Source organism: Urocitellus parryii, chromosome 14 (assembly GCF_045843805.1).
Source record: "Urocitellus parryii isolate mUroPar1 chromosome 14, mUroPar1.hap1, whole genome shotgun sequence".
NCBI classification, from domain to species: domain Eukaryota; kingdom Metazoa; phylum Chordata; class Mammalia; order Rodentia; family Sciuridae; genus Urocitellus; species Urocitellus parryii.
In genome coordinates, this window is record NC_135544.1 from 44652610 (window position 1) to 44678845 (window position 26236).

Genomic DNA, 26236 nt, shown 5'->3' on the forward strand with positions numbered 1-26236 from the left:
ACTCTGATTAAACATTACACAAAATATATGTATATCAAAGCCTCACATCATACCCCATAAATATGTATAATTTTATACTTTAAGTATCAATTAAAAATGAATTCTAATTTTAGATAATAATCTTTTAAAAAGTTCTAGAGCTTTGAACAAAAATTCTAGGGTTTTGTCTATATGGGGATTTTTTTTGTGGAGGGTGGGGAGGGGACCAGGGATTGAACTCGGGGGCACTCAACCACTGAGCCACATCCACAGCCCTACTTTATATATTATTTAGAGACAGGGTCTCACTAAGTTGCTTAGCGCCTCGCCATTGCTGAGGTTGGCTTTGAACTTGTCATGCTCCCGCCTCAGCCTCCCCAGCTACTGGGGTTACAGGCACTGGGTGAGGGCTTTGTGGCTGAGGAATTTCTGTTCAATTTAACCCTTTGGCTAATGGTACAACCGGAACAACTGACGAACTTCTAAGACATTCAATTTTACTTTACAATGTGAATTTTGTTGTTTTACTATTAAATTATGTCAAATCTTTGATATAAACAAAGCAATCATCTTTTAAGCCATGTAAGCTAAGATACCTCAGATGGAGAAATAAAAATCTATATGACAGAAAATAAATAGCAAAACAACCTTTTGCTCACTTACAATTCTGAAACTGACCTCAAATTATTAAATAATTTGATTTTATGTTACTAGAATTTTTCTCTCATAACTTTAGAAATCATATCAATGTTACACTTTATAAAAATTGACTGGGTTTCTGACTATATCAAACTACAGGATTACTGGCTTCACTGTAAAAAAACATTATTTAATGTGTCCCAATAAAATAAGAAAATGATTTCAAGCTGTAGACAGCAGCAGATATAATGTTCCCATCCCTTCCTAACCAAAAATGGATGTACAAACCATATTATCTTCTCTTCAAAAGTGGTTAATTTCCAGCCTAAGAGTTAAAATGTAATTTAATAAACTTATTAAAAATTAAAATATAAAATATGAATCAAAATTTATGCCATAAAATTATAATTTAAACTTTATAAATTACTTTCTATTTACGGTTGATTGTTTTTTCATTTTGATTTTTTAAAATTTTATTCAACATTCATAAAACTAATGATTAAACATCAGTTGAACATTGATCTGGCCGAAAGTTTTTCTTCTTGATTTCAGCAGAGGGCGCTATGACATCGGCTGATCAGATACAGCCATAGTCTTTATTACACTACAGTAGATATTTTCTGAAATTTTTTAGAAGGAAATTTACCAGATCACAAATATGGATACATAAATTATTTATTTATCAATACAAACAAAACATTATTAAAATATTAACCTATTAACTAAATTTCTCATTTGCAATCTCTGCTGAAAAAACTCTCTTCCCTTTATTCTTAACTTTTTTTCTTACCAACAAATTGATCATGTATCACTTACACTCTCCACTGAACTTTCTATAAGCTTTGTGCAAGGGTGTGATGCATGTATAAACACATATCTGCAAACATACAAAGACACATGAAGAAAGCACGCCCAGCCCAACCTGCCTGTCACTCACCTGAGATGCTGCCTTCTCAAAGCCATCCGGGTTCAGGGAAGGCATGATGTGAATTCGGGTATTGTGGATCAGGTTGACAATTGTCTCATTCCCCTTCTGGTACTCGTTACACAGGTACTGGGCTAAGAAAATGAGCAGTTCCCGTCCAACTGCCTCATTACCATGCATATTCCCAATGTATTTAAATTCTGGTTCACCTAAAAGAACAAAAACAGATAGTGTGAAGACATTTTCTGCAACACCAAAGCAAGGGCACACGGTGCCCGATATATAATTTATCTACTAATTTATTATGAATAGGCAACAATTTCTTTTCCCTCTAGAATTGATGCCTAAGAAAATCTACCTTACACATGGGAATACGCCAAACACCTCTTCCATCTTTCCATCCTGTTCCTCTCTTCCCGCTGCCCACTTGTTATGAACTGAATTGCATCCACACAAAGTACGCGTTTTGGGGGCCTGACACTCAACATGACTGTGTTTGGAAATAGGACTGTGGGGGAGGTACTCAAGGTCAAATAAGGTCATAGGAGTGGGTCTCCAGTTTAATAGGTCATGTGAGGACACAGTAAGAAGGTAGTCTGGAAGCCAGAAGAGAGGCCTCACCAGAAACCTACTCTGCTGGCACCTTGACCTTGACTTACAGCCTCTAGAACAGTGTCATAGCACCCTCTACTGAAATCAAGAAGAAAAACTTCTGCTACTTAAGCCACTCAGTGTGTGGTATTTTTTTATGATAGTCCAATCAGGCTAATACATATCCCAACCCAATAACTAGGAATAGTAATATACTTTATGTGCCTTTTACTGGTTAAACATTGTGCTTTGCATTTTTTCTTATTTAATCCTCACCAAACATCTAAAAGGCAAGGGCTATTATCCATCTCCATTTTATAGATGGATAAACTGAAGTTCTGACTGCTTAAGAGATCTGACCAACTCTGAAGTCACAATTCAAAGGCTGATCTTCTGCCTTAGTTAAAGGTCTATGCTGTTTGTTTGTTTCCAACCAGAAGGATTAGAAGGATCCAGAATGCAAGGTTCCAACCTTGTAGCCAATTTTTACAAATGGCCTTGAACAAGTACTTCAGCTCTCTCTGGCTCTGTTTCCCCATCTAAAAAATAGACAGGATAGGTTCTACCTCATAAGGAAGGTTATGATGATAAGAGTTAAGTAGAGCTGAGCACAGTGGTACACACCTGTAATCCCAGCAGTTTAGGAGGCTAAGGCAGAAGGATCGAAAGTACAAAGCCAGCCTCAGCAACTTTGCAAGGCTCTAAGCATTCAGCAAGACCCAGTCTCTAAATAAAATATTAAAAAAGGACTGGGGATGTGGCTCAGTGGTTAAGTGCCCCTGGGTTCAATCACTGCTACAAAATAATAACTAAGTAGAATCGTGAATGTAAAGGTTTAGAACCTGGAAGTAGCAACTCTTCTGTGTGCTTGCTCTAATTATTTTTTAACATTAGTATAATTACATCACATTATCATTGTGAGGTGTTTGTACCTGATCTAATCTTTACAACAGCCCACTAAGTTGTGGAGGGAAGATATTTTTATTGTCATGATGGTACAAATGCAGCCCAAAGAGGATAAGCAGGGCTGAAGGGCTCAGATGGAAATATAAATCAGGCTGCCCACAGCTGCTGCCTCAGTTGCTTTTGGAGAGGTGCTGTGGGACTGCAGAGAACAAGATTCCCATTCATCCTGCTGTTCTGCTCTTTCGGCTTCATCTATCCCACGGGCCCATCTTCTGCCAGGAAAAACATTCTCCCATTTATAAAATCACTAGAAAAGAAGTTGGACTTATTTTTCTCCTGGAAATGTGTTATCTAACCATTCTTTGCGTGAGATTCCTGCATGTCTGGTTTAATTGACCTCTCAACTGGGCTTATGCTAATCTTAATCTTAGTGGAAGCAGCATCAGCGCTATTAATACTCCCCTGTGTTTATACTTTGAAGGAGAGTCTCTAATAATAAAATTGCCCCCCTCAGGTCTTGCCCAAAAGGCATGAGAAGAAGTGTTTTCTTTGTTTCTGGTTTGAAAAATGACAATACCTTTCCCCTTTCTGTTAAATGCATGTCCTTTAAACCTTCCCTTACTGGTTGCATTCATTTGAGGGAGGCAAAGGGAAAATTGCAACAGCCCATGATTTAAGAGAGGCACAGAGAGAAAAAAAAAAAAAAACAAGCAAGCAGAGGGATATTAAAAACCTATTTTGTAAAGGTATCTGAGACTACACATCAAGAGGTTCTCTGGTCCTGTCCCCAACACAACTCTGAAGCACCAAGTCACTCAAAAGAGTGAGCATGGTCCACAATATGTATGAATAGATGAGCACAATGGATTCTTTTTAATTACTTATCTCATTTTAAATTTTTAAAAATCATTTAAAGGAGAAATAGCACCTTCACAATTACATAGCCAAATTTGGCCCCCAGATGTTTTGATTGGCAGAGTGCATTTTGCTTTTGAATGTGAATATTTGGGGGGAGAGTGTGCCCTCCCCAGTTCTGCCCCAGGCCACACTACTCCCTATTGCTTCTTTACTCATGTATGTTTGCAGTTCCAGAATTTCCAGAAAAATTCCAAAATGATTTCTCTTCTTCTTCAACTCTGCAAGAACTTCGTCTCAGAACTAATCTCCCTCAATTTGTCTGTTCTATCTGTGAGGAGATAGTAATAATGACAATAAGGATGTTTTAGGTTGACAAAAACAGCAAAGGTCATTATACTGAAGATACTGATGTTGCAAAATAAGATTCAAGGCACATAGCACTTAGCAAAAGAAAAAGCAAGTGTATCCTTGCCTTCTTTTATCCACAGGAATAATTCACAATGAATTCTGGTGGTAACATTATACAACCATGGCAAGCCTGCTGACATGTCCATGAGACGGAAAAGAGCCACAGTATTTATTCAAAGCATATATACAAATCCCAATGTGAGACACTACAGGGGGTCAAAGAGCAAATAAGGCAGCATTCCTAAACTCAAGGAATGTCGAATCTGGGAGGAGGACACAGACATGCACATGAACAATGTCAAGAGTGAGGCAACCATGAAAGAATGTTGGATACATAACTATCCAGCTTCGAGGTTCTAAATTAGAATATTCCCTCCGCCTCTTTGGCTTCCTCTCTCAATCCTGTTCCCTCCCATAGCCAGAGTTATCTTTTTAAAACACCACTCTCCCCAGGTTGTCTCTACCTAAAAGCCTATCTATAACTTCCCGTTTTTGTGCATGATCCAGACCAAAATTCTCTGCAAAATCCTTAACTTCCACATGGCCTGCCCTTGACCACCAACTCCCTGCAGATGCCACACTTCCCTCCTGTGTCTCAGTCATGCTTCCTACAGTGACAGGGCTCTTTCCTCTAACGTTATCTCCTTCTTGTGCACATGTTGTGTTCACACCCTTCTAGTTTTGGATAAATATGGCTCCTTCTTTATTCCCAGCCCGGCTCCCTTATTAATTTTAATACCTCACTTTGAAAGTATGCATTAATCAGTGGGATTATTTGATTAACCCTCCCACCCCCAGAATGTAAAATCTGTTGGTCCCGAGGTGGTTTCAATTTTAGCTCCCAAAGGTAGCATCCATGCCCAGCACAGAGTCTGGAACATAAAAACACAATAAATATTTACTCCATACATTCATGAGGGAGGGATGAATGAACAGTCTTGCTTTTAAATCCCCTCCTCACACTCCCTTGAGATGCAGGTGCAGCTGCAGCCGCCTGAAGAGCTCTTTGGAACCAGGAAGGGAACAAATGAATAACTGAAGGCGACTTGAGGAGCGTCAGGGAGTCTGCAACCCGTGCAGAATACCTAGAAGCTTCTATGCTTGCTGTTCTACCCGACAGCCCCTGGAGGGAATGGAAACTCTTCTTTGAGAATCAAGGCATCGTGCTGTGAACAGCTGATTTCCCATGAAGAAGATTAATCTCCATGGTCACCACAAAACCTCTCCAGGCAAGTCTAAGGCTATTTTTGTTGTGCAGTCTAAACAACTGATTCTGAAGAGACCTCAACTTCAGAATCTCGAATGCAGAAATAGAGATACAATGAAAGACTTTGGATTTTGAATGACCTTCTCTGTGTCAGTTTCCCTTTGATTTTTTTTTTTTTTAATGACAGCTTTTCATTATCACTTAATTTTCTTCCGCTAGGTAGGTGACAGGCACAGCGGGCTGGCTCATGGATGACATATGCCTTCCTTTGTGCAGTGTTTACATAGAAAAACAAATCCCAGGTGGAACAGGTTGGGACTGCCAGGTACGTCATTGTCATCGCTGGTGGATAGGCTGGTGATGCTCGGGGAGCTGTGTGCTGCTCATCTCTCTCCTAGCAACAAGACGTGAAAGGAAGCAAGAAGCACTCTTCTCAGTACGCTTGGGGATGGTTGTTTATATCCATCTTACTTTCATCACTTACTACCAAATTCATTTTCCTTTTTAGGCAGTAATCCCAAGTTCACAGTCTTGCAGTTGAAAAATGATCCTATGAGCACAAGTTACATGGCTCACATTAGGAAGCACCATTCTCCTGTTACATCAATTTTCCCACAATTTTGTGTTGCTATCAGTATTCTAGATATTTCACAGGCACGTAGTTATCAATCAATAGAATATTAAAAGAGAATCATCTCACAAAACTAATCTAACCTGGCTGGGCCAAGTTTCTACCTTTTTTCCATTGGTAACACAAAATACATAATGTACCTGACGAGATTTGCATTCTCAGCAGAATAAGGCAAGAATAATTTCTACCTTTTAAAAATGAGATCCACAATTTTAATGAAGTCAGAAATAACTATAAATCATAAACCAGAGCAGGCAAAGGATTTTAAATCTGTACTTATATTTCTTAATTTGCCCAAATTATGTAGTAATATGATTTGAAATAACTTTAAAAACATGTAAAAAAAAAAAGAAAAGAAAGAAATTCCTATTTCCTCAAAAGTAAAATGTTAATATTTTGTACCCCAGAAATTCATACCTATTAGACTGGGCTTGTGGGTGGCATTTGAAGCACAAGGCAAGGTAGCGATGTTCCCAAAGGAAATTTAAAGGTAAAAGGAATTTATCCTCAAAGTGATCTGAGAGACCCTAGAGCAGCAGTTCAGAGGACCACTCTATTGAGGATGAAACAAATGACCAAATAAAAAGGCAAGTAGACAAAAACATAGTCTCCCTTTCCTACCAAAAAATAAAAAATAAAATAAAATAAAAATCACTCCTTTATTTGGCCCAGTGGCCTGTCTGTCTCCCTATCTAATAGTTTCTCCTCCTGGAAATAGTAGGCAGACTGACTTCCGGATACAGTAATCAGTCAGACAGCTTGGAAGACCCCTTTCTAATCTTAGAGTCACTGATTCAATGACCTTGATACAGAAAGAAAATGACAGAAAGAAAAAAACTATTGGAAAATGATATGAAAACTAATATGAAAGTGGATTGGAAATTGCAAAATTCTATGCAAGTGTAGCATCATTATTTAGAAAAAATAAGAAACTTATAGGCATTTTTAAGAAAACAACCATAGTAACAGAATTCTCCTTTCAACCTGAAAACAGATGAAATACAGAAATGAATCTATTCTTGCTCCAACATCAAATTCTTGCTAACATTTAAATCCACTAATTACTTCAGAAGATAAAGTCATCCCTCTGTATCCAAGGGAGATTGGTTCCAGGACCCCATCCACAAAAGATTCCCAAATTTGAGGATGCTCATGTTCTTATATACATGGTATATAGTTTTTATTTATAAAACCTAGCCACTTCCTCTCCCATACTTTAAATCATCTCCAGGTCACTTATAATACCTAGTGCAATGCAAATACTTTTTAAACTGAACTGTTTAAGGAATAATGTCAAGAAAAAATTCTGAACGTGTTCCATAGAGATGATTATATTTTTCAAATATTTCTGATCTGCAGTTGACTAAGTCTGCAAATGCCAAACCCATGCATATGGAAAACTGACCATATATGTTTAATTCATTGATTATATAAGTCTTAGAACTGGTAAGAATTTCAAAATATATGTTCCCGGTATATGTCTTATACTAAACATAACAATAATATCCATGAACAAAATCCCATTTCTCAAAGCTATCAGGATAAAATGTACACATAAGCAACAATTTTAGAAATAAACTGAACCAATCGGATTTACAAACTGCTTTGCAAGCAAGTGGAACATCTTTGGAACAGATGGGCCTTTTAATCAATGAGCTTCCTCCCTCAGTGGTAATCTGGGGTAAAGACATTAACTACTAATTGTTCCCACTTGTTTGACATTATAACCCATTACATATAGCCTGTAAATCATTCTCACAGAACCCTGTAAACTTCCTAGAATTTGTCAGGAAGAAAGTCGTTAATCAACTCATGTTTTAGCACACTTTAGCAGCCTAAAATGCTGAGCATATTCTTAAATGCAAACCTCCAGGGTTCAAATAAATAATAGATGGGTGTGGTTATAAAAATAGACATCTCCCCTACTTAAGAAATGAAAAAAAATAAAGAATGAAGGGAAAGAATCCAGGAAAAGACAAAAGAACAGAAAATGGATGCAAAAGAAGTTGCAGAATTTCTTTTCATGTTATATTCTCTCTTCTTGCTTCTTCTTTGGAGTCCTTGTTTTTTTGTCTGTTTGTTATGCTTTTGTGGTGGTGGTGGTACCGGAAATTGAACGCAGGGGAGTTTTATCACTGAGCTACATCATCAGTGCTTTTTGTTTTTTACTTTGAGACAGGGTTTCAACAAGCTGCTTGGGTCCTCACCAAGTTGCTAAAACTGGCCTCAAATTTGCAATTCTCCTGCCTCAGCCTCCCAAGTCACTGAGATTATAGGCATGAGCCAATGCACCTTCCTGCAGTCATATTTAAACTAAGTTAACATGACATCTAAAAATGAAGCCTTGACTTCATCTGATTTTTTTTTAATGGATGATCAGAATAGAATACATTACATAATCACCCTGCAGAGATATATTACAGAATCATTGTCTCAAATATTAATTATGTAATACACATAAGTACAGTTAAAGTTATCTTAAACATGCCATCTAGAATGTTTCTGGTAAAATCCTAAGTGAAGAAAGAGGTGTGAACAAAAGAACAGATGATATTTTCAGCCTCAGAAATCTATAACAATGTCAGAGTTCCAATATTAACAGAAATGACTTCAGTTTTTAAAAATGAAAGCATCTGATGCTTTCACAAAAGTATTCAAGAAACTTCACAAATACCCATACTCACTGGTTTGCAGGTACGATGTTCATCAACCAACTTAGGACGCAGTACTGTTTATTTCCATGGCGTAAACACTCTTACCCTGGCCAATTTGAAGCTATGAATGTGAGATCACTTGGTTCACAAATTTCCTAAAATTAAGATTTCATCTCACAGGCCAGTACAAGCCTACTACAACACACTGCTGCATACAGTGGAATAAATAGATTCCAGTGTTTCCATAGGTTCTCAAAAAAGCGAACTGAGGTTTAGGAGATCTGAAGACATTTTGTGTGACAGATATTATCAGACTAACCTCTACCCAACTGCTTTTTTTTTTCTTTCTTTACTAATTTTTAATTTTTTAAATTAGTTATACATGAAAGTAGAATGCATTTATGTACTTTGATATACATAGATGGGGGTATGATTTCTCATTTTTCTGATGTATATGTAGAATCACATTGGTCATACAGTCACATATATACATAAAGTAATAATGTCTTTTTCATTGTACTATCCTTCCTATCCTTCCCCATGTTCCTTCCCCTCCCCTCCCTTCATTCCCCTCTACCTAATCTAAGGTAACTCTGTTCTTCTCTGGTACCCCTCGCCCTTATTGAGAATTAGCATCCACATATTACAGAAAATATTTGGCCTTTGGTTTTTTGGGATTGACTTATTTCACTTAGCATGATATTCTCCAACTCCATCCATTTATCAGCAAATGCCATAACCTCATTCTTCTTTAAAGCTGATTAATATTCCATTGTGTATATATACCACATTTTCTTTATCCATTCATCTACTGAGGATACCTAGGTTGGTTCCATAGTTTAGCTATTATGAATTGAATGGCTATAAACATTGACATGACTGTGTCACTGTAGTATGCTGATTTTAAGTCCTTTGGGTGTAAATGAAGAAGTGGGGTAGTCTCACCCTGCACAAAAATCAACTCAAAGTGGATCAAAAACTGAGGCACTAGAACAGAGAGCCTGAGCCTAATAGAAGAAAAAGTAGGCCCAAATCTTCACCATGTCGGCCAAGGATCTGACTTCCTTAATAAGACTCAGAAAGCTCAAGAAGTAAAATTAAGAATCAATAAATGGGATGGATTCAAATTAAAAAGCTTCTTCTCAGCAAAGGAAACAATCAATAATGTGAGGTGTGAACCTATAGATTGGGAGAAATCTTTACCACATGCAGCTCAGATAAAGCATTAATCTCTAGGATATATAAAGAACTCAAAAAATCTTAACACCAAAAAAATAATAATAATAACCCAATCAATAAATGGGCAAAGGAATTGAACGAATACTTCACAGAAGAAGAAATACAATTGATCAACAAATATATGAAAAAAATGTTTAACATCTCTAGCAATCAGAGAAATGCAAATCAAAACTACAGTAAGATTTCATCTCACTCCAGACAGATGGCAACCATCAAGAATACAGGCAACAGTAAATGTTGTTGAGGATGTGGGGAAAAAGTTAAACTCATACATTGCTGGTGGGACTGCAAATTGGTGCAACCTACTGCTTTTAAGTTCTGTTTCATTCTGGAAGAATTAATAGAAGTTTGTTTGGTTTCAAGTTGTTGTTATTGTGAGCCAGGCACTGTGGTGTATGCCTGTAATCCCAGCAGCTCGGGAAGCTGAGGCAGGAGGATCAGGAGTTCAAAGCCAGTCTCAAAAAAAAAAAAAAAAGAAAAAGAAAAAAAAAGCAAGGTGCTAAGCAACTCAGTGAGATCCTGTCTATAAATAAAATTTTTAAAAAACAGAGAGGCAGGGGATGTGGCTCAGTGGTCGAGTGCCTGTGAGTTCTATCTCCATAACCACCCGCCCCCCAAAAATCAAGTTGTTGTTATTGTTTTGTTTTTTTTGTATTGAATCATTATCAATTCAACTTAGGAGGAAGGAAAAGTAAAGAGGACTAGGGAATTATTTTGGACTGAGTTAATGAGTCTAGAAGATGATAATTCACCAGATTTTATCACCCTTTGCTCTAAAATTAGCCATAATAAACCACTGAAGAAATTTTAACCTAATAAGGAGATTTTTCTAAAGTATCTAACAGTAATAATATCATATATCCAAAACACCTTCTTGGTCTCCCCATTAACAAGACTATCTTCATAAAGGTAGAGGCAATAGTAATTTTTATGCCCATTCACAGAAATTCCTAACTTCAAATTCACAGAAATAAACTACTGAAGATTATTAATGCAAACACTTTATTATTGTTATGCAAGAAGTTGAACATCCTTAGATACAGAAAAACACTTGACTTGTCTAAGGACATCTCACATGAGCAGAAATAAGTTTTAATATGCAAATCAGATAAGACAGAACTTGTCCTACAGACAGAGCCTCATGATTTGAATTCTTCCTGTAGTTATTAATCACCAAGAAACACCAAGAAGTATTTATTAAGTACTATAATAATTATAGGGGTTGGGGATGTGGCTCAAGCGGTAGCGCGCTCGCCTGGCATGCGTGCAGCCTGGGTTCGATCCTCAGCACCACATACCAACAAAGATGTTGTGTCCACCGAGAACTAAAAAATAAATATTAAAATTCTCTCTCTGTATCTCTCTCTCCTCTCTCTCTCTTTCTAAAAAAAAAATAATAATTATGGACTTCATCAGAATGTCTCTGTGGATGTATTACTGAAGAGGCTTTTGGGATCTTGTATCTTTTAGCAGTATCAGTTTCTAATTATTTTCGATAATTCTCTTAAGAAGATTCTGCAGTCTTTCATGAGTATGCTTATCAAATCAAATAAGATGTAGAGAAAATTGTATCTAAGAAGTCAAACATGAAACAGTTTAATGACTGGCTCTAGACAGTGCAGAGAGAAAACACAAGTGCACTTGACTTATGGCAAGTATTATGACCCAGGTCTTCACTGATTTCTCTCATTAATATATTTTGTGTTGGTCTGTATGCCCACTTGGGGAGTTTCATTTCATAGCTTGAGAACTAGAAGTGGCAGTGTCAAGTTCCCAAAGGTTGAAAGTCCCTCAAGGTTTGTTGGTTTGTTTGATTGTTTTTAATATTTTTAGTTGTAGATGAACCCAATACCTTTATTTTATTGATTTAGTTTTATGTGGTGCTGAGATCAAACCCAGTGCCTCACAAGCACTCCACCACTGAGCTACCACCCCAGCCCTCAAGTCTTTGACAGTTGTAATGTGCAGCCAGATTTGATTTCTTCTGCAAAATTCCAGAGACTAAACTAGAGACAGTAACTAGAAGGTTCAGAAACTGGGCATTTAGCACAGCTGAAGAACAAGCTTTCTTTCAGTTAGAGCTGCTGTGAAGCCATTAACTCCCACACAGGCAGAAAGGTAACTGAGAAAAATGCTGCAGAGGTTTCAATGATCTCTTAAATCCTACGATTCTATAAAAGCAGGCTTTATATCTTTAGTTTGACAAACTAGTGGTATTCAAGCTCCCAAAAATGTCCTATACAAGTCATGCTTCTTAATAAATGTGGGTTGACAATTTTGATAGTTCTCTGGAACCAAGAGAAAGCCACAGATCATCACAGTGTAAGACATGATTGCAAAACGTAATGGAAAAACACTAGTCCATTGCCACTAATCATCCTGCTTTCCGCTGGTGAATGAACAGCTCATCCATTCAAAGGTAAATAGGCAGAAGATGAGTAAAGGTGATGTCATCAGAGCCTGTGTGGGTGAAAAACGTCAAACGGTTCCAAGAGACATAGATAAATTGAAGAAGAAAAACTTCAATTTGCTAATCAGCAGATAAAGAGGAAGTACAATTAACTACCTAAAATATAATCAATGATTATAAAAGCTTATTTGAACAATCTCTCCTCGAAAGATCCTTAGAACACTTTTTTTTTCAATTCTCTCAGGAAGAAGATAAAATAAAAGTCAAATTGATTTGTCAAAACATCTTCAGGATGTTATTTTTCCAACAAGGTAACTAAAGTCTTGCAATGTTGAACATGCACCAGTTTTTCATACACCAGCACTTGGCTGGCCAGGAGTTCCCCATGGAAGTGCTGGGCCTACCCTGGGCCTCTCTCCAAGAGATCATTCCACATCAGGGCAGGCACGAAGCATCCTCTTTTGTTCAAAATTTGTAAAGAAAATTGTGCTGACTTACAGCACTCCAGGTGAGCAGAACTTATGGAGCTACTTACACATGCAGCTTTCTGAGCTCCATTCCCAACGATCAAGTTCAGAAGGTCCCAGAAGGTGGCCGAGGATCTTTTTTCTATATAAGGTCTACAGGTGATTGTGATGTCCTGCCGGGATTGAAAAGGAATGATTTGGGAGGGAGGCACCGGGAAAGTCTAATAACGGTTGGGTGTTTAGTGATGGCAGCAGACAAGTGGGAATTCCAACAGCTGAGGGTCACTGGGATATGAGATGAGTTGGGTGATGGTCCAGAACAATTTGTGAGTCATGACCTTTTGTAAAAGTTTGACTTAAACAAAATTATGAATTCTCTCCCCCACAAACACATTTGCAAAAAAAAAAAATCACAAATTTTGATAAAGATTTTACTTATTTAGGGAACTTTATACTAGACATTTGCAAGGCAGAATCAAGAAATAGACACATCACAGCCACCATTAATATCAACACACAACTAAGATATAGGCTTGTTTTCTAATCCCAGACAAATGGGAGTCTCCTTTATCCTCTTATTTCCTGCAAGTAGAACAAAGCATCAGGGAAGCACAGACTTCTGTGAGACAGACTTGGCTTCGAATTTCCGCTCTAACATTATATATCTAATCTTGAATAAGAAACCCTTTCTATTATCCTAGTTTTCTTTTCAACAAATTAATTTATTATTAAAACCTCTTCTGTTGAATTGTTAAGGGGATTAAATAAGATATAGATGAGACATTCTGCACCATGACCTACAACCAGTGAGTAACCAATAAATGGAAATGATAGTGCCCATGACTCACACTGTGGATAATGATATGGGCAATCTTCCCTACCAGAGACACAAAGAAATAAACTTCCACCGGGAATATGAGGAGTCCCTGGGATCTTTCAAAAAGCTGGCCACCCTAAGTGAGTTTGGAAATTTAATCCTTCCAGGAATATAGACAATAATTTTAGCCTGGTCTTGATCCATCCCATATGGCAGGCCTTCTCCCACTTGGATGTGCACATGAATGCCCTGAAGATCCTATTAAAATGTGGATTCCAATTCAGCAGATGGGGAATAGGGCCTACAATTCTAATAAGAGCCCAAGGGAACCAGGCTGCTAATCTGTGGACCATAGTATGCTGCAGGCCTGTGGATTGCTCTTGAGGATAGAAAGGCTATTTGAAAATTCCAAAAATCAAGAGTTGGGCAAGAGATACTGACTTTTAAACAGTGGGAAACACACAAACTTTAAAAACTCAAGTGCATTTACTTATTTTTGGCTACTCTAACCATTACCCAAAGGTACAATTTTAGAGGTCACTACATGGCCTCAAATTTAAGACTCACTGTAAGTGCTAACCTCCATAATCAAAAAGTCACTATCTGCTAATGTATATTAAATCCAATATTAGATGCAGTATAGTGCATACTGACATAACCCCATAATGCATCAAAACTATCCACACTACAGGCAAGTGTATTGCTCTTCTCCATTTTAAATTCAATATTTAAATTTTAAATATACATTAAATAATTATGCATGGTTTTACATTTTTAATGTCCTTGTGAATAAATCATGAGTGATCATGGATCCTTATAGGAGACAGACTAACATATTTTGTTTATGATTCTCTCAATAAAGTACTTGAAAGGCTTTTACCAATTGCAACTATTCTAATTTTACCTCCCACTCAATCTCATCCATCTTCTGCTTTTCTTTTATTTATTTCTTTGGGGACAACAGTAAGACCTTTAGAGAATTTATTTTCCCAGCAAAGAGTAGTGAATATTAAAACTAAGGACAAAATCTCTTACAATGTCAAGTAGATAACTAAGCAGATTCATACTTCCCCCAATAAAGACTTGAGACTTGTGATGCTATAATGGTTTTATTAATTTGTATTAGCATTTTACCTGGCCCTTTCCTTGGAGATCCTTTAATGTTAAAGATAAATCCTATAAAGCATTCAAAACTAAAAATAATACTGAAATGCTTTGCTAAAATATAAACCCCCTGGCTTCAATGAAGAAAAAAGTTACTGAATATTAACTAATAATCTTTGATTTCATGTTTCCCCCAAGTAAACATTACATACCATCTTAAAACATCAACATAGAATTTTATACTGACCCTCGTGATTGTTTTTGCTAATAAGTTCATGATTCTTTTAAAGCTATTTAGGAATCTTTATTTGGATAGTTTGATATCTACATAGATATACTCAGCACACATCTCAACTTAGAGGGTAGGAAATACTGTCATTTTCTTCAGGTCTATCATCCTATTTTCAATGCCCACTTCTCCAGTTTATGGATCTCTTATCTCCACCATATCCACAAGATAAAAGACATGCCTCATAAAGCAACAAAGACAGTCATGGAAATCAACTGGAGTCACAAAAGAATTGGGTCACTCCTAAAATATGCATGTCAGCATTCAAATGTTTGTGAGCCTCTAATTCATCTTACCCTTCTTTAAACTCATGGTGTAAATACATGCAGGTATTACTGCAACAGTGGTGCACACGGAACAATTTTGACAAAGTAAACCATCGTCTTGGATCTAGACTCTGAGGGCTAGTGTCATAATAATAATGACCTGTGTGTACTTGGTCTTACCCTGGGGCAGGCGCTATCCAAGGACCTCTGTGAGTGAATTCATTACACACACACACACACACACACACACACACACACCCCTCTATGGGTGAGGAACTCTTTTCATCTACATTTTATAAATAAGGAAATAAGGGACACTTGGAGCTTTGCTTTCCCTATACCAGAGTTTACTGAAAGTGGTCATGGGATTGGACACCCCATGGTTTGGCTGCACAGCCAAAGCACTTAATTGACTTCTTTCTTTGCCTCATTAATTAAGTTTTAAGTGCTTGCCTCTTTCCATTCTGGCTTTCCCTGACTATCCAAATTCCAGTTTACAGAAATGCAGAAATCCTCTGACTAGTGCTCTAAAGCTCATCTGCATTCCATCAAATACATCTTGCCAAATCTCAAGCCTTGCCTATCATGTTGTTTTTTTTTTTATTTTTCTTAGTATTTTATAAAATCTCATTCCATGTGAAGTACATTGAACTTTTGTTTGTCCTGCAGTTTGGCAAATATTTTCTCACTCAAAGCTTTTATATTTTTTACTTTTTCCATGCATTTTTCAACATAGAAATTCATAATTTTTTAAAATTAAAACCATCTGTTTTCTTAAGTAGCATCAAGACTTTTCCTGTTCTGTTTTTTTTTTTTGGGGGGGGGGGTACTAGGGGTTGAACTTAGGGGCATTAACCACTGAGCCACATCCTCAGCCCTATTTTGTATTTTTTTATTCAGAAACAGGGTCTCACTCAGTTGCTTAGTGCCTCGCTTTTGCTGATGCTGGCTTTGAACACACAATCCTCCTGCCTCAGCCTCTCCTGAGCTGCTGAGATTACAGGTATACGCCACTGAGCCTGGGGGTTTTTTAAGAAAAGTTAAATAAATACAATAAAAATTTTTCTCCTATTATCTTATATTTTAATTTTTACATTTACATCTTTATTCCATATTCATGCACGTGTGAAGTGGTAGCTTCACTATTCCAACTGGAAGCCAATTATACCAACATTACGTTTCCTCTAAATTTAAATTCTACCTTTATCATAAATTAGATTTCCATATATACTTTAATCTATTTCTAGACCTTATTCTACTATTATACTTGATTCTTCCTAAACTTTATACCAGCTATTTTGATAAAAGAATCTTAACAGTACATAGAAATAGCAGATAGGACTAGTATTCCACTCTAAATACTTTCCCTAAGATTGTCTCTAAAACTGATAGTTATAAATTTCAAATAAACATGCAATTAATTTTTTTCATTAAAAATATAAGATTGGAATTTCATTAAATTAACATAATAATTTTAGAAAAAATTTTCTATTTTCATGATAAGTCCTCCTGTGAATTCAATTTCCATTTATTAAAATTCTGTCAATAAAGTACATCTTCTTTCACATGAGAGTTGCACCTTTTGTGTTAAATCTATTCCTGGGTATACAATTGTGAAAGGAACATTTTCCCACTTCTATATCTAACTTGTTATTGCTATTATTTGTAAAAGCTGCTATTTTTTTTCTTTTCTTTTTTTCTTTTTTCTTTTTTTTTTTTTTTGGTCATGACACCTTTTCAAATCCAAGGAAATACCAAATTCCGCCACAAGAAGGTAGGAGTAGAGATTTTAGGAGTAGAGATTTTAAAAGCTGAAGGCCAAAATTGACATTTTAAAAACACTTTTAAAAATGTAGAACAAAGGACAAACAACACCAACAAAATAGAAATAACATTAAAATAGAATAGTTCCAATCGTAATTAAGGAGAAAAAATAAAGAGGAAATTAAATGTACGTGCTATTAGAGGAATGGAAATGGCATCATAGGAAGAAGTTAAAATAATTTTTTATTCTTTTTATTAAGAGAAAACAAAGTAGAGAAAGCTGCCCAGCTTCCAATAATGAGGACTGGGGTTCTCCGGTTGCTACAGCCTCCTTCATTCAGATGGCCGGGGGAAATGAACTTTGCCATAGCCCAAGGATCACTCACCAGAAGTTTCCTTCTCCAGATAAAACTGGGGAAAGGAAATGAAGATCCGAGAGAGAATATGGCTGAGGTAGCAGGAACTGGGGGAACTGGAGTTGACAAGTGTGACCAACAACAGAAGCCAGTGTCTACAATGGCAGTACCCAGCCTCCTGACCTGGCCATCAGCACCCCAGCGCTCCACCTCAGCATGGCTCTATTCTTTCCTAATTGGTTCAACCCCACATGGATGGCCAACTTACGAAGATCCAATATCTCGTCTAGTGGTTTAAAAATGCAAGCTCTAGGTCACACACGTTGGATTTCTATTTATGTTCCATCACTTATCAGCTGTGAGACTCTGAGCAAGTTATTTATCATCTGGGCCTCAATTTTATGATACGGTGTAACTAATAATAATACTTCATAGGTGTTATGAGCTAAACTGTATTCTCCCAAAATTCATACTTTGAAGACAGTCTTAGTCTCATTTGGCTGCTATAACAAAATATAAGATACATCGCTTACAAAAAAACGAAATTTGTTTCTCACAGTTCTACAGGCCAACATGTCCAAGAACAAGACACTGGCAGATTCAGCGTTTTGTAAGGACTTCTTTTCTGGTTCAGAGATGGTGCCTTCTAGCTGCCTCGGCACATAGAGGAATAGTCAAGGCAGGTTTCTGGAGTCTCTTTTACAAGGGCACTCATTTCATTTGTGAGGACTTCACCCTCACGATCTAGTCACCTCAAAGGCCCCACCTCCTAATACCATCACATTGGTAATTCAGTTTTCATCATATGAATTTTGGAAGAACACAGACATTCAGACCACAGTAAATCCTTTATCCTAGTACCTAAGGATGTGACTGCATTCGGAGGTAAGTTCTTTGAAAAGGTGAGTGATTTAAAAGGAAACCGACAGGATTGGCCCTAACTCAGTCCTTTTAAGAGGAACTTGAACACAAAGACACACCAGCAGTGTGTGTGCTCAGGGTGAGACTGTGTGAGGACACCAGGAGAAGGCAGCCTCGAAGGAGAAGGAGAGAGGTCTCGGGAGAAACCAAACCTGCCAACACCTTGACCTTGGACTACCAGCCTCCAGAACTTTAAAAAATAAATCTCTGTCATTTAAGCCACCTAATCTGTGATGTATTTTATGGTAGCCCTAGTGAACCAATACAGTAAAGCTGTTTGGAGGATTAAATAAAATAATATGTTAGAACAACTCAAAAGAGTGGCTAGCATTTAATAAACACCCCATAAAATTAACTTTTCGATAGAGAAGAGGTAAAGGAAAAGAAGAAAAAGGAGGAGATACTCAGTGGCCCATTCTTTGTTCTGGCTTCTAGACATAGAAGATGTCTCTCATGTCTACTGCTTGCTCCTTCTCGTAAGTTCCCGGGAACCCTAAAAAGTTACTGCAAGAGATGCCTTATGTGTTTATAGTTAGGCCCCTTCAACTGTCTTTGCTGAGCTGTTTCACGTATTCATTTACTAAAGTGTTTGTTGAGTGTCTACTTTGTGCCAGGTCCCCAGGTTCCAATGAGGCTAATAAGGTCAAAGAAGACTTAGACCTTACTGTCATGAACCTTAGCATCTCCTAGATCTTGGGTCTGAGTACTGGGACAGCTATGCCACTTTGAGATTTCACCGCTCTTCCCAAAAGGAACACACAGGACATCCCATATTCCTCTGTTGACTAGCACAATCAGGATTAAAGACAGATTAAAGGTCAACTCAACTACATTTTCCCCAGAGAATAGAAATCATTGTATGCAAGGTCTGCCAGTGTCTCAGCACCATGAGTGTCCAGTTGGGTTCTCTGCAGTGGCACTAGTTTTCTGTGTCTGTGCTCTCCAGCACAGTGCCATTTAGGCACTAGATATGTGACTGATGCATTGAAGGAACCAGATTTTTAATTATACACAATTGCAATTAATTTAAATTTAAATCGCTGTATGTGGCTACCACACTGAGTCATGGAGTTCTAACACTTCATGCTTTTTTGTTCCAATCTGGAAACTGAAGTTAGTACCTTTGTATAAATTCCCTGTGTGTTGAGTTTATTTACATCTCATGAAGACAAGTTTGAGGGATGTCAGAAGGAAACCTGGAAAGTAGTACCGTGCACATGCTAGTTTGAGCTGCAGTTCCATTGTATAAACACTCATTGCTTTCCTGTAGGAAGAAACTTTCCCTAATGGGGAAAAATGTTCTGCCAAACCCAAAACACTACTTAAATAACATGAATTTACAAAGTATGGAATGTATTCCTACTACCTTTTATACAAAATATGCTATTTTTTATGGAATATGGAATGGATTCCTAAGAAGCATTTACCAAAGTTGCTTTGAGTGTATCTGCATTCACAGTCTAGAGCAGCAACAAAACATTTGGAGCAAGTGGTCATTTTCGTTTGGTCAAGATGCCCACATGTCCTCAGCCATAACTCACGCCCTCTAGCTAGGGATGAAAATTAAACCCAAAATTTCCAGTGGCCTCAGAACCAAAAGAATTAAAAAAAAAAATCTGTAAAGGAAAGCCTAAATATAATGGAATAAATAATTGAGAGTAGCTGAAAACAAGATCTTAGGGAAAATACCCCCTCCAAAAATGTGAATTACTGGTTCTGGGACAACATGGAAATAGAGTGAGCCTACAGAGACCTGGCTTGACAGAACCCTGAAAAGTCAGGTCCCACTGGGTTCTGGTCCAAAGGTGAATTGCAACAGAACGTTCCAACCACGGCTTCATTCTATGCCAAAATGGAGCTGAGTCACCGTGATGCCCTGTGTCACAGGAAAGCCAGTGTCTGTCAAGTGCGGCTAACTCGGCTTCCCTAGGAGTTTGGGTTCTGCGTGAGCCACCCCTTCAAGTTGTTCCAATTCAGATACACAGTACTCCAAGTTTCTTTATGCTATTTGAGCCATTAAAACAATTTCATGGGCTGGGGATGTGGCTCAAGCAGTAATGCATTTGCCTGGCATGCACGGGGCGCTGGGTTCGATCCTCAGCACCACATAAAATAAAATAAAGATGTTGTGTCCACCAAAAACTGAAAAATAAATATTAAAAAGCTCTCGCTCGCTTGCTCTCTCTCTCTCTCTCTTAAAAAAAAATTATTATTCATCAGATCCCCTACCAAGTCAAGCCTTCTGCACAGGAGAGGGTTCTCAATTTTTTTTAAGACTGGGCCATCCTGTGCAAAGTGGCATACGTGGTCACCCAGCAACACAGAGAAAAATGGAGGTCCAGAGTCAAAGTCAGGCGAAGTTACAGCACTCAAGTTCCCCCCACAGTTTGCTTCCCTCCAAATGCACCTTTGTGACGATTCACTTTCCATCCAGGGACATTCTGCAGTTCCTTTGATTTAACAGCATTTTATGCTTTTATTATTAAGATTAGGTTGTCAGAGCTGCATTTTGAAGATTCATGTCACACTGACATTTGTGGATGCTGGTACATGAGAAGGCACTCCAGCTTCTTCGGCAATGGAGACGTTCCAAATCTCAGAGGAATTCTCGAGTGCTAATTAGCCAGTGCCTATCAAGGACCAAACATGCGTTGAGGAAAATCCCTCAAGGCAAATATTTCCAAACTGGAGAAATAGAGACAGAGGCAGATTTTCCAGCTCATTCCTTGGAATTCTCCCTGCATAGATGCTGTTTATTAAGGACTGTGGGACCTCAATTGGGAAGGGTGAGGAAGAGGTCCTGTGAAGTGTATTAAGTCTTCAAGCACATAAATTATAGAAGCTTACTCATCCACTCCCATGGTGATCGTATGAATCATAAAATCACTTTCCAAACTCTGCACATCAGATCCCTGGTCCAGAAACCATGGCTTGGAAGGGGTTCGGCAGTCACAGGGGAGATTCTGCAAAACACGCTTGGTTGTTTCTCGCTGTAAATGACATCTTGGTAGCACTTCCATTTTGCCAGTGTCACTTTGCACTGTAAGAAGGATTCAGCTCAAACTGACCCAACTTCTAGATTAGAGACAGAGTTAGTTTTTGAGATGCTGAAGTTTAACTGCAAAACCACCATTATTCCTGTCTCCCTGATAATGAGTCATTTCTGCCTTCACAGCCTGGGAGACACATTGAAACCCTGGAAAGGATACACAGAGAGTAAAACAGAAAAACAAACACACCTGTCCACAACTGCTTTTAGCAGGAAAAACCAAAGGAGGCAAGAAAGGCTGATGTGGAAGTCTTCCATGACACTATATAAAAGAGAATGATTGTATTACACAAATGAGCTAAGGTATTAGATCGGAAGGCACTCCCGCCTCATTGATCTTATTAGTCTTTGTGCTTAGGTAGTAAAATCCAAAAATTTCTAGAAAGCAGAGAAATAAACTCCACAAATAAGCAAATTCTGTTTTGTTCGTTCACTGGGTTTATGAGCTGATCTGGGGAGCAGTTTGACCCTCTCGATATTCTACTGGTCCCTGTCACATCAGTGTTCTTTTATCTAAAACAATGGCATTTTCTCAAGTTTGCTGTAAGCTACTCTCCTTTTCTGATCATATTAGACTGCCCCAATCTTTTCATATATAGACATTTTACAGCAACAACTGTGCATATGTATTCTCTCATTAGGTGCTGTATCTCCTTTTATTAGTAGTTTCTCTGAATTTTTTATGAGTTAGAAATGCAGATAAGCCTCCTGTCACTCTGAGATATGAGATGTTTGAAAATGAAGTAAATCTTTAGAGTGATATGAGTCACATCCAAAAAACTGCTTCATTGGGCTTCTGCTGCAACATATTGTTCCTTTTATAAATTGGCAATCGAGAACACAGATGGCTCTTCCATGAATAATTTATTTCTAACAATTTAACTAGGAAATGAATTTCTGTTGACTTATATATATCAGAATGATAAACAACAAAGACATGGTCTGATATTCTTCCCTCAGTTAATTCTGCTTTTTTTTCCCCACATTTTCTTCTACCTTATCTATTTCCCTGTCCCATGATCTTTCTGTTGTCTTACCAAATGTTAAAGTTGGCTCAACCTCAGGCCACCGTTTGAGAATTACCCGATAACTGGTATTTATTTATGTTGCTATTATTTTTGTTTTGTTGCTGTTGTGGTTGGGGCTTTTTCAAACATGAAATAAAACAAAACTCATCTTCAATGAGTTTGGCATAGAAGGTGTTTCTATTTCTTTTCTAGGTCAGAATTGTAAAAGCCAGCTTCTCTGAAGGTTTGAGCCTCTTTTTGACTGCAAATCAGACACTTCTGAAAACAACACTCTTAAAACACCAGGGTGCATATTAATCAGGAGCCCTTGCATCGAATCTGCATTAAAGAGACCAGTCCTTGCACTAGATTTTAAGAGCTGGCAATCTCCTCTTTGGCCACTGGTGCTCATCCTTTGAGCAAGTACTTCTTGAAAATCTGTTACAAACTCTACCCTCCATAAGTTCCAAGAAAACCAAAATTCATCCCATATATTGCCCAGTCACAGCTCCTAGCATTAACCTCTGCAATCCTTAACACAGTTTGCCTTGAAGCCAAGATAGACCTTTCTTCTGAACTAGAACAATTTTATTTTTCAAAAAAAAAAAAAAAAAAACTTTTTTTTTTTTAATTTACTTTGGGAACTTGTAACACTCATGATGTTTGAATTTGCACATTCTGTCTCTTCTACTAGCCTGTAGGCTGCATGACACCACAAGTTGAGATTGCTGTCTTTATATCGGGATCTCAGCACAGTGACCATCATCTAGAAGATGCTCAGTAATCAGAGCTGATGAAATGAACCAAGACAGGGGGGTAAATGGGACCAGCATAACTGTGCCTCAAAGAAAGAAGGGGAAATGCCCAGTTGTTTCCCTACTCCTTCCTCAGGGGCCTCCTGCACTTTGCTTTGTCTAGATGTGGACTCATCTGGGAGCCCCTCTCATCTGTGGACTCATCTGTGAAACAACTCCAGTTACCAAACTTTGCCTATGTTTCCCTCATCTGTTCTTTTCTGAACATTCTTCCATACATTCTCATCTTCTTCACCAGGTCTGTTAGAACAGTCTCCTAATGTGTCTCTCCTCCCACCTCCAAGAATGATTAGATCCTCCTCCATCCTCCACACAGTCTACAGTCAACACCATGAATTTTCTGAAAGATGCATCCCCTAAGCAGTCCCTTCAATATCTCCTTATTTCTTATAGGATGAAATCTAAGCCCCTTTGTATCTCAACTGATTCTAAACGCTTGGTGGTTTTGTGTTGATTTCCAACATCTCATCCTTGCCCACCCCTCCAGCCCCTTCTGGATTCACTCTTCACCCCTAAGCAATGTTAAATTATTTGCAGTTCGGCCTCATCCCCTATGCGGCTCACGACGTTGCTTTGCCAAGGTAACTTGCTCCCCTTTCTTCATCCAGAAACTTCCTCATACTTCGAGATGAGGAGCTCAATTGTGAGCTCCTCCAGGAAACCTTTCCTGAATTCTCTCCACATCCTACACTCTGCTCCCAGATGGGCTGTCTGTCTTCCCTCCCACAGTCCCCAACACATGAAGACAGCCTAGCAAATGGGCTGCTATCTGGAATTTACAGATTTATATGTCCTTTATGAGACATAATGGCCATGACTATGCCTCTCCCTTCATCTTTATATCTCCAGATCCAGCGGACTGCCTGAATTATTATTTAATAAGTGTTTGATCCAATTGATGTCCATTTAATCCTCCCACTTGGATCCAGGGAGGCCGGCAGAACAGAGCTGATTCAGACAGGATCTAGGTCCTGAGGAAAGATGCCTGAAAATATTACATAAATGGGACCTAAAGTACAGATCTTAAGCTTTTTCTAACCAGAATTAATTCCTTGTTAAGTAAAAGCACCATGATTTCCTCCACTCAGTTCTTATGACCCTAGACCTCGCTGACCAGCACCTTCCATCTCTCTGAATACATCTACTCTCTCAGGTACAAACATGTGACTGACACAAGCCAGACCAATAACTCTGAAGTAGGAACTTGTATGAGAACATATCCTTCTTGGAGAAATGCCCCTCTGAGAAAGGAAGTCCTCAGAATCTCACATTCACTCTGGATCCAGCTATGCCTGAAGCTTATTCTGTTCCAGGACTTGTCATTTCTACGGTCAGGACATTCCCTTTTTCTCTAGATTTGGTATGTCTGTCACTTGCTATAAGAATTCCAAGACAGTGTCCAATTTAAATAATCACTTGGAATATCCATAACCAATTTTTGAATTCATAAAGCAGTAAAGAATAATAAGTAGTGAAGATTATGACTTCTCCAAAAATAGACGTGGAGTTCTTTTTTCAGATCCCTAAATTCTGTAACACTACTTTAGTTGAGGTTTTAAAAAGGACCATTACATAAATTATTAAAATCTTTTTTCATTGGACTGTCTCTAAAATAGACTAAATAGGAAATTGGCTGGACTCCGAAAAACTCCGGCCCAATAATAACGTCAAGCTATTCTCTAAATGGGTTTTCATAGGTAACAGACCAAACATCAAGGGGAATTTCAAGCAGAATAAAAGCATCATGCACTGGCCTAAAGAAAAACTGCTTGAGGGCAGAGTTCTAAAGATAGAACGACATACTGGTATGAAATTCCCAAATGCAAGGTGAACTCTTTCATGAGCCCTGAAAATAGAGGCACCCATGGTGGCTCTAGAGGGACTCTGGTTCCACAGCCTTCCTCCCTGACCTCTGTGCACAGATGGACAGGGGGCCTGGGCTGGGAGCAGAGCGTGGCCCTCATCCTCAGCTCAGGAAACGACTATTCTGAGGTCCCATCGGCAGCCAGATGAACAAACTCAATTGGAGAACAGACCACAGGGGAGCCAGTCGGATACAGGGGGAGCCCCTCCGGAAGTCAGCTATAATGGGGACCATGTCATCCAGCCCGTGACACGGAACTGACTACCCGCACACGACAACAAGGGGCATACCCCTTCCCAAATGCTGTTCACATTGAGCAAAGTAGTTGAATTGGTTTTGTCGGAATTCTCAGGATACTCGTAAACTACAGAGAAATAAAAGATAGTGCATAATTATTGTACATCAAGCCTACAGCACACATAGATTAAAGGAAGTAAATAGAAAAAAATCCATAGAATGCTCTTCAACTTATAGATGAAAAAAAAAAAAAATGAAACCATGTGGCCAGCAAGTTGCTATCCTAGAATCCAGATTTTGATCTTCCTATCCCAAAGTGCTGGCCTTACTGTGCCACACCATTGCTCTCAAAAATGTCATGTGTCCACATAACTAAAATGCATCTATTCTGACTCTATACCAAAGCATCCTTCCTATGTATGATAGGCAGATTCTAAATGTAACCAGTTATTTACATAACTACATAACCAAGATGACAAACCCAAGGAACACTGTGGGAATTTAGGATTCAGAAAAAGCCACAGAGCTTATTTTAGTTTGGACAAAAAGAATTTAACAAAAGAACACAAGGGTTTTCCTTCAAGGCAAAAAGCCAGGAGAATGGCTTAATAGTATCCATTACAATATGAAGAGACTCTAAGCCCAGATGGAGAACCAGAACTCTTCTCGGTGGACTAACACAGATTAAAGAAATGGGTTTATGCTCTATGTGTTAACAATGTAGATAACCAAAGGACTGTGAAATTTAGGGCTGATAGGGGTTGGGGTTGTGGCTCAAGTGGTAGAGCGCTCGCCTAGCACATATGAGGCACTGAGTCTGATCCTCAGCACCA

General features: G+C 38.2%; 1 protein-coding gene across 1 annotated transcript in view; it reads right to left on the reverse strand.

Moving 5' to 3' along the window:
- Positions 1 to 26236, reverse strand: part of Cpe (carboxypeptidase E) — a 111812-nt gene that overhangs the window by 23963 nt on the left and 61613 nt on the right. The window contains exon 2 of the mRNA XM_077792493.1: positions 1556 to 1752. Coding sequence (XP_077648619.1) covers positions 1556 to 1752 — 197 coding nt within the window. The remainder of the gene's footprint in view (positions 1 to 1555; positions 1753 to 26236) is intronic.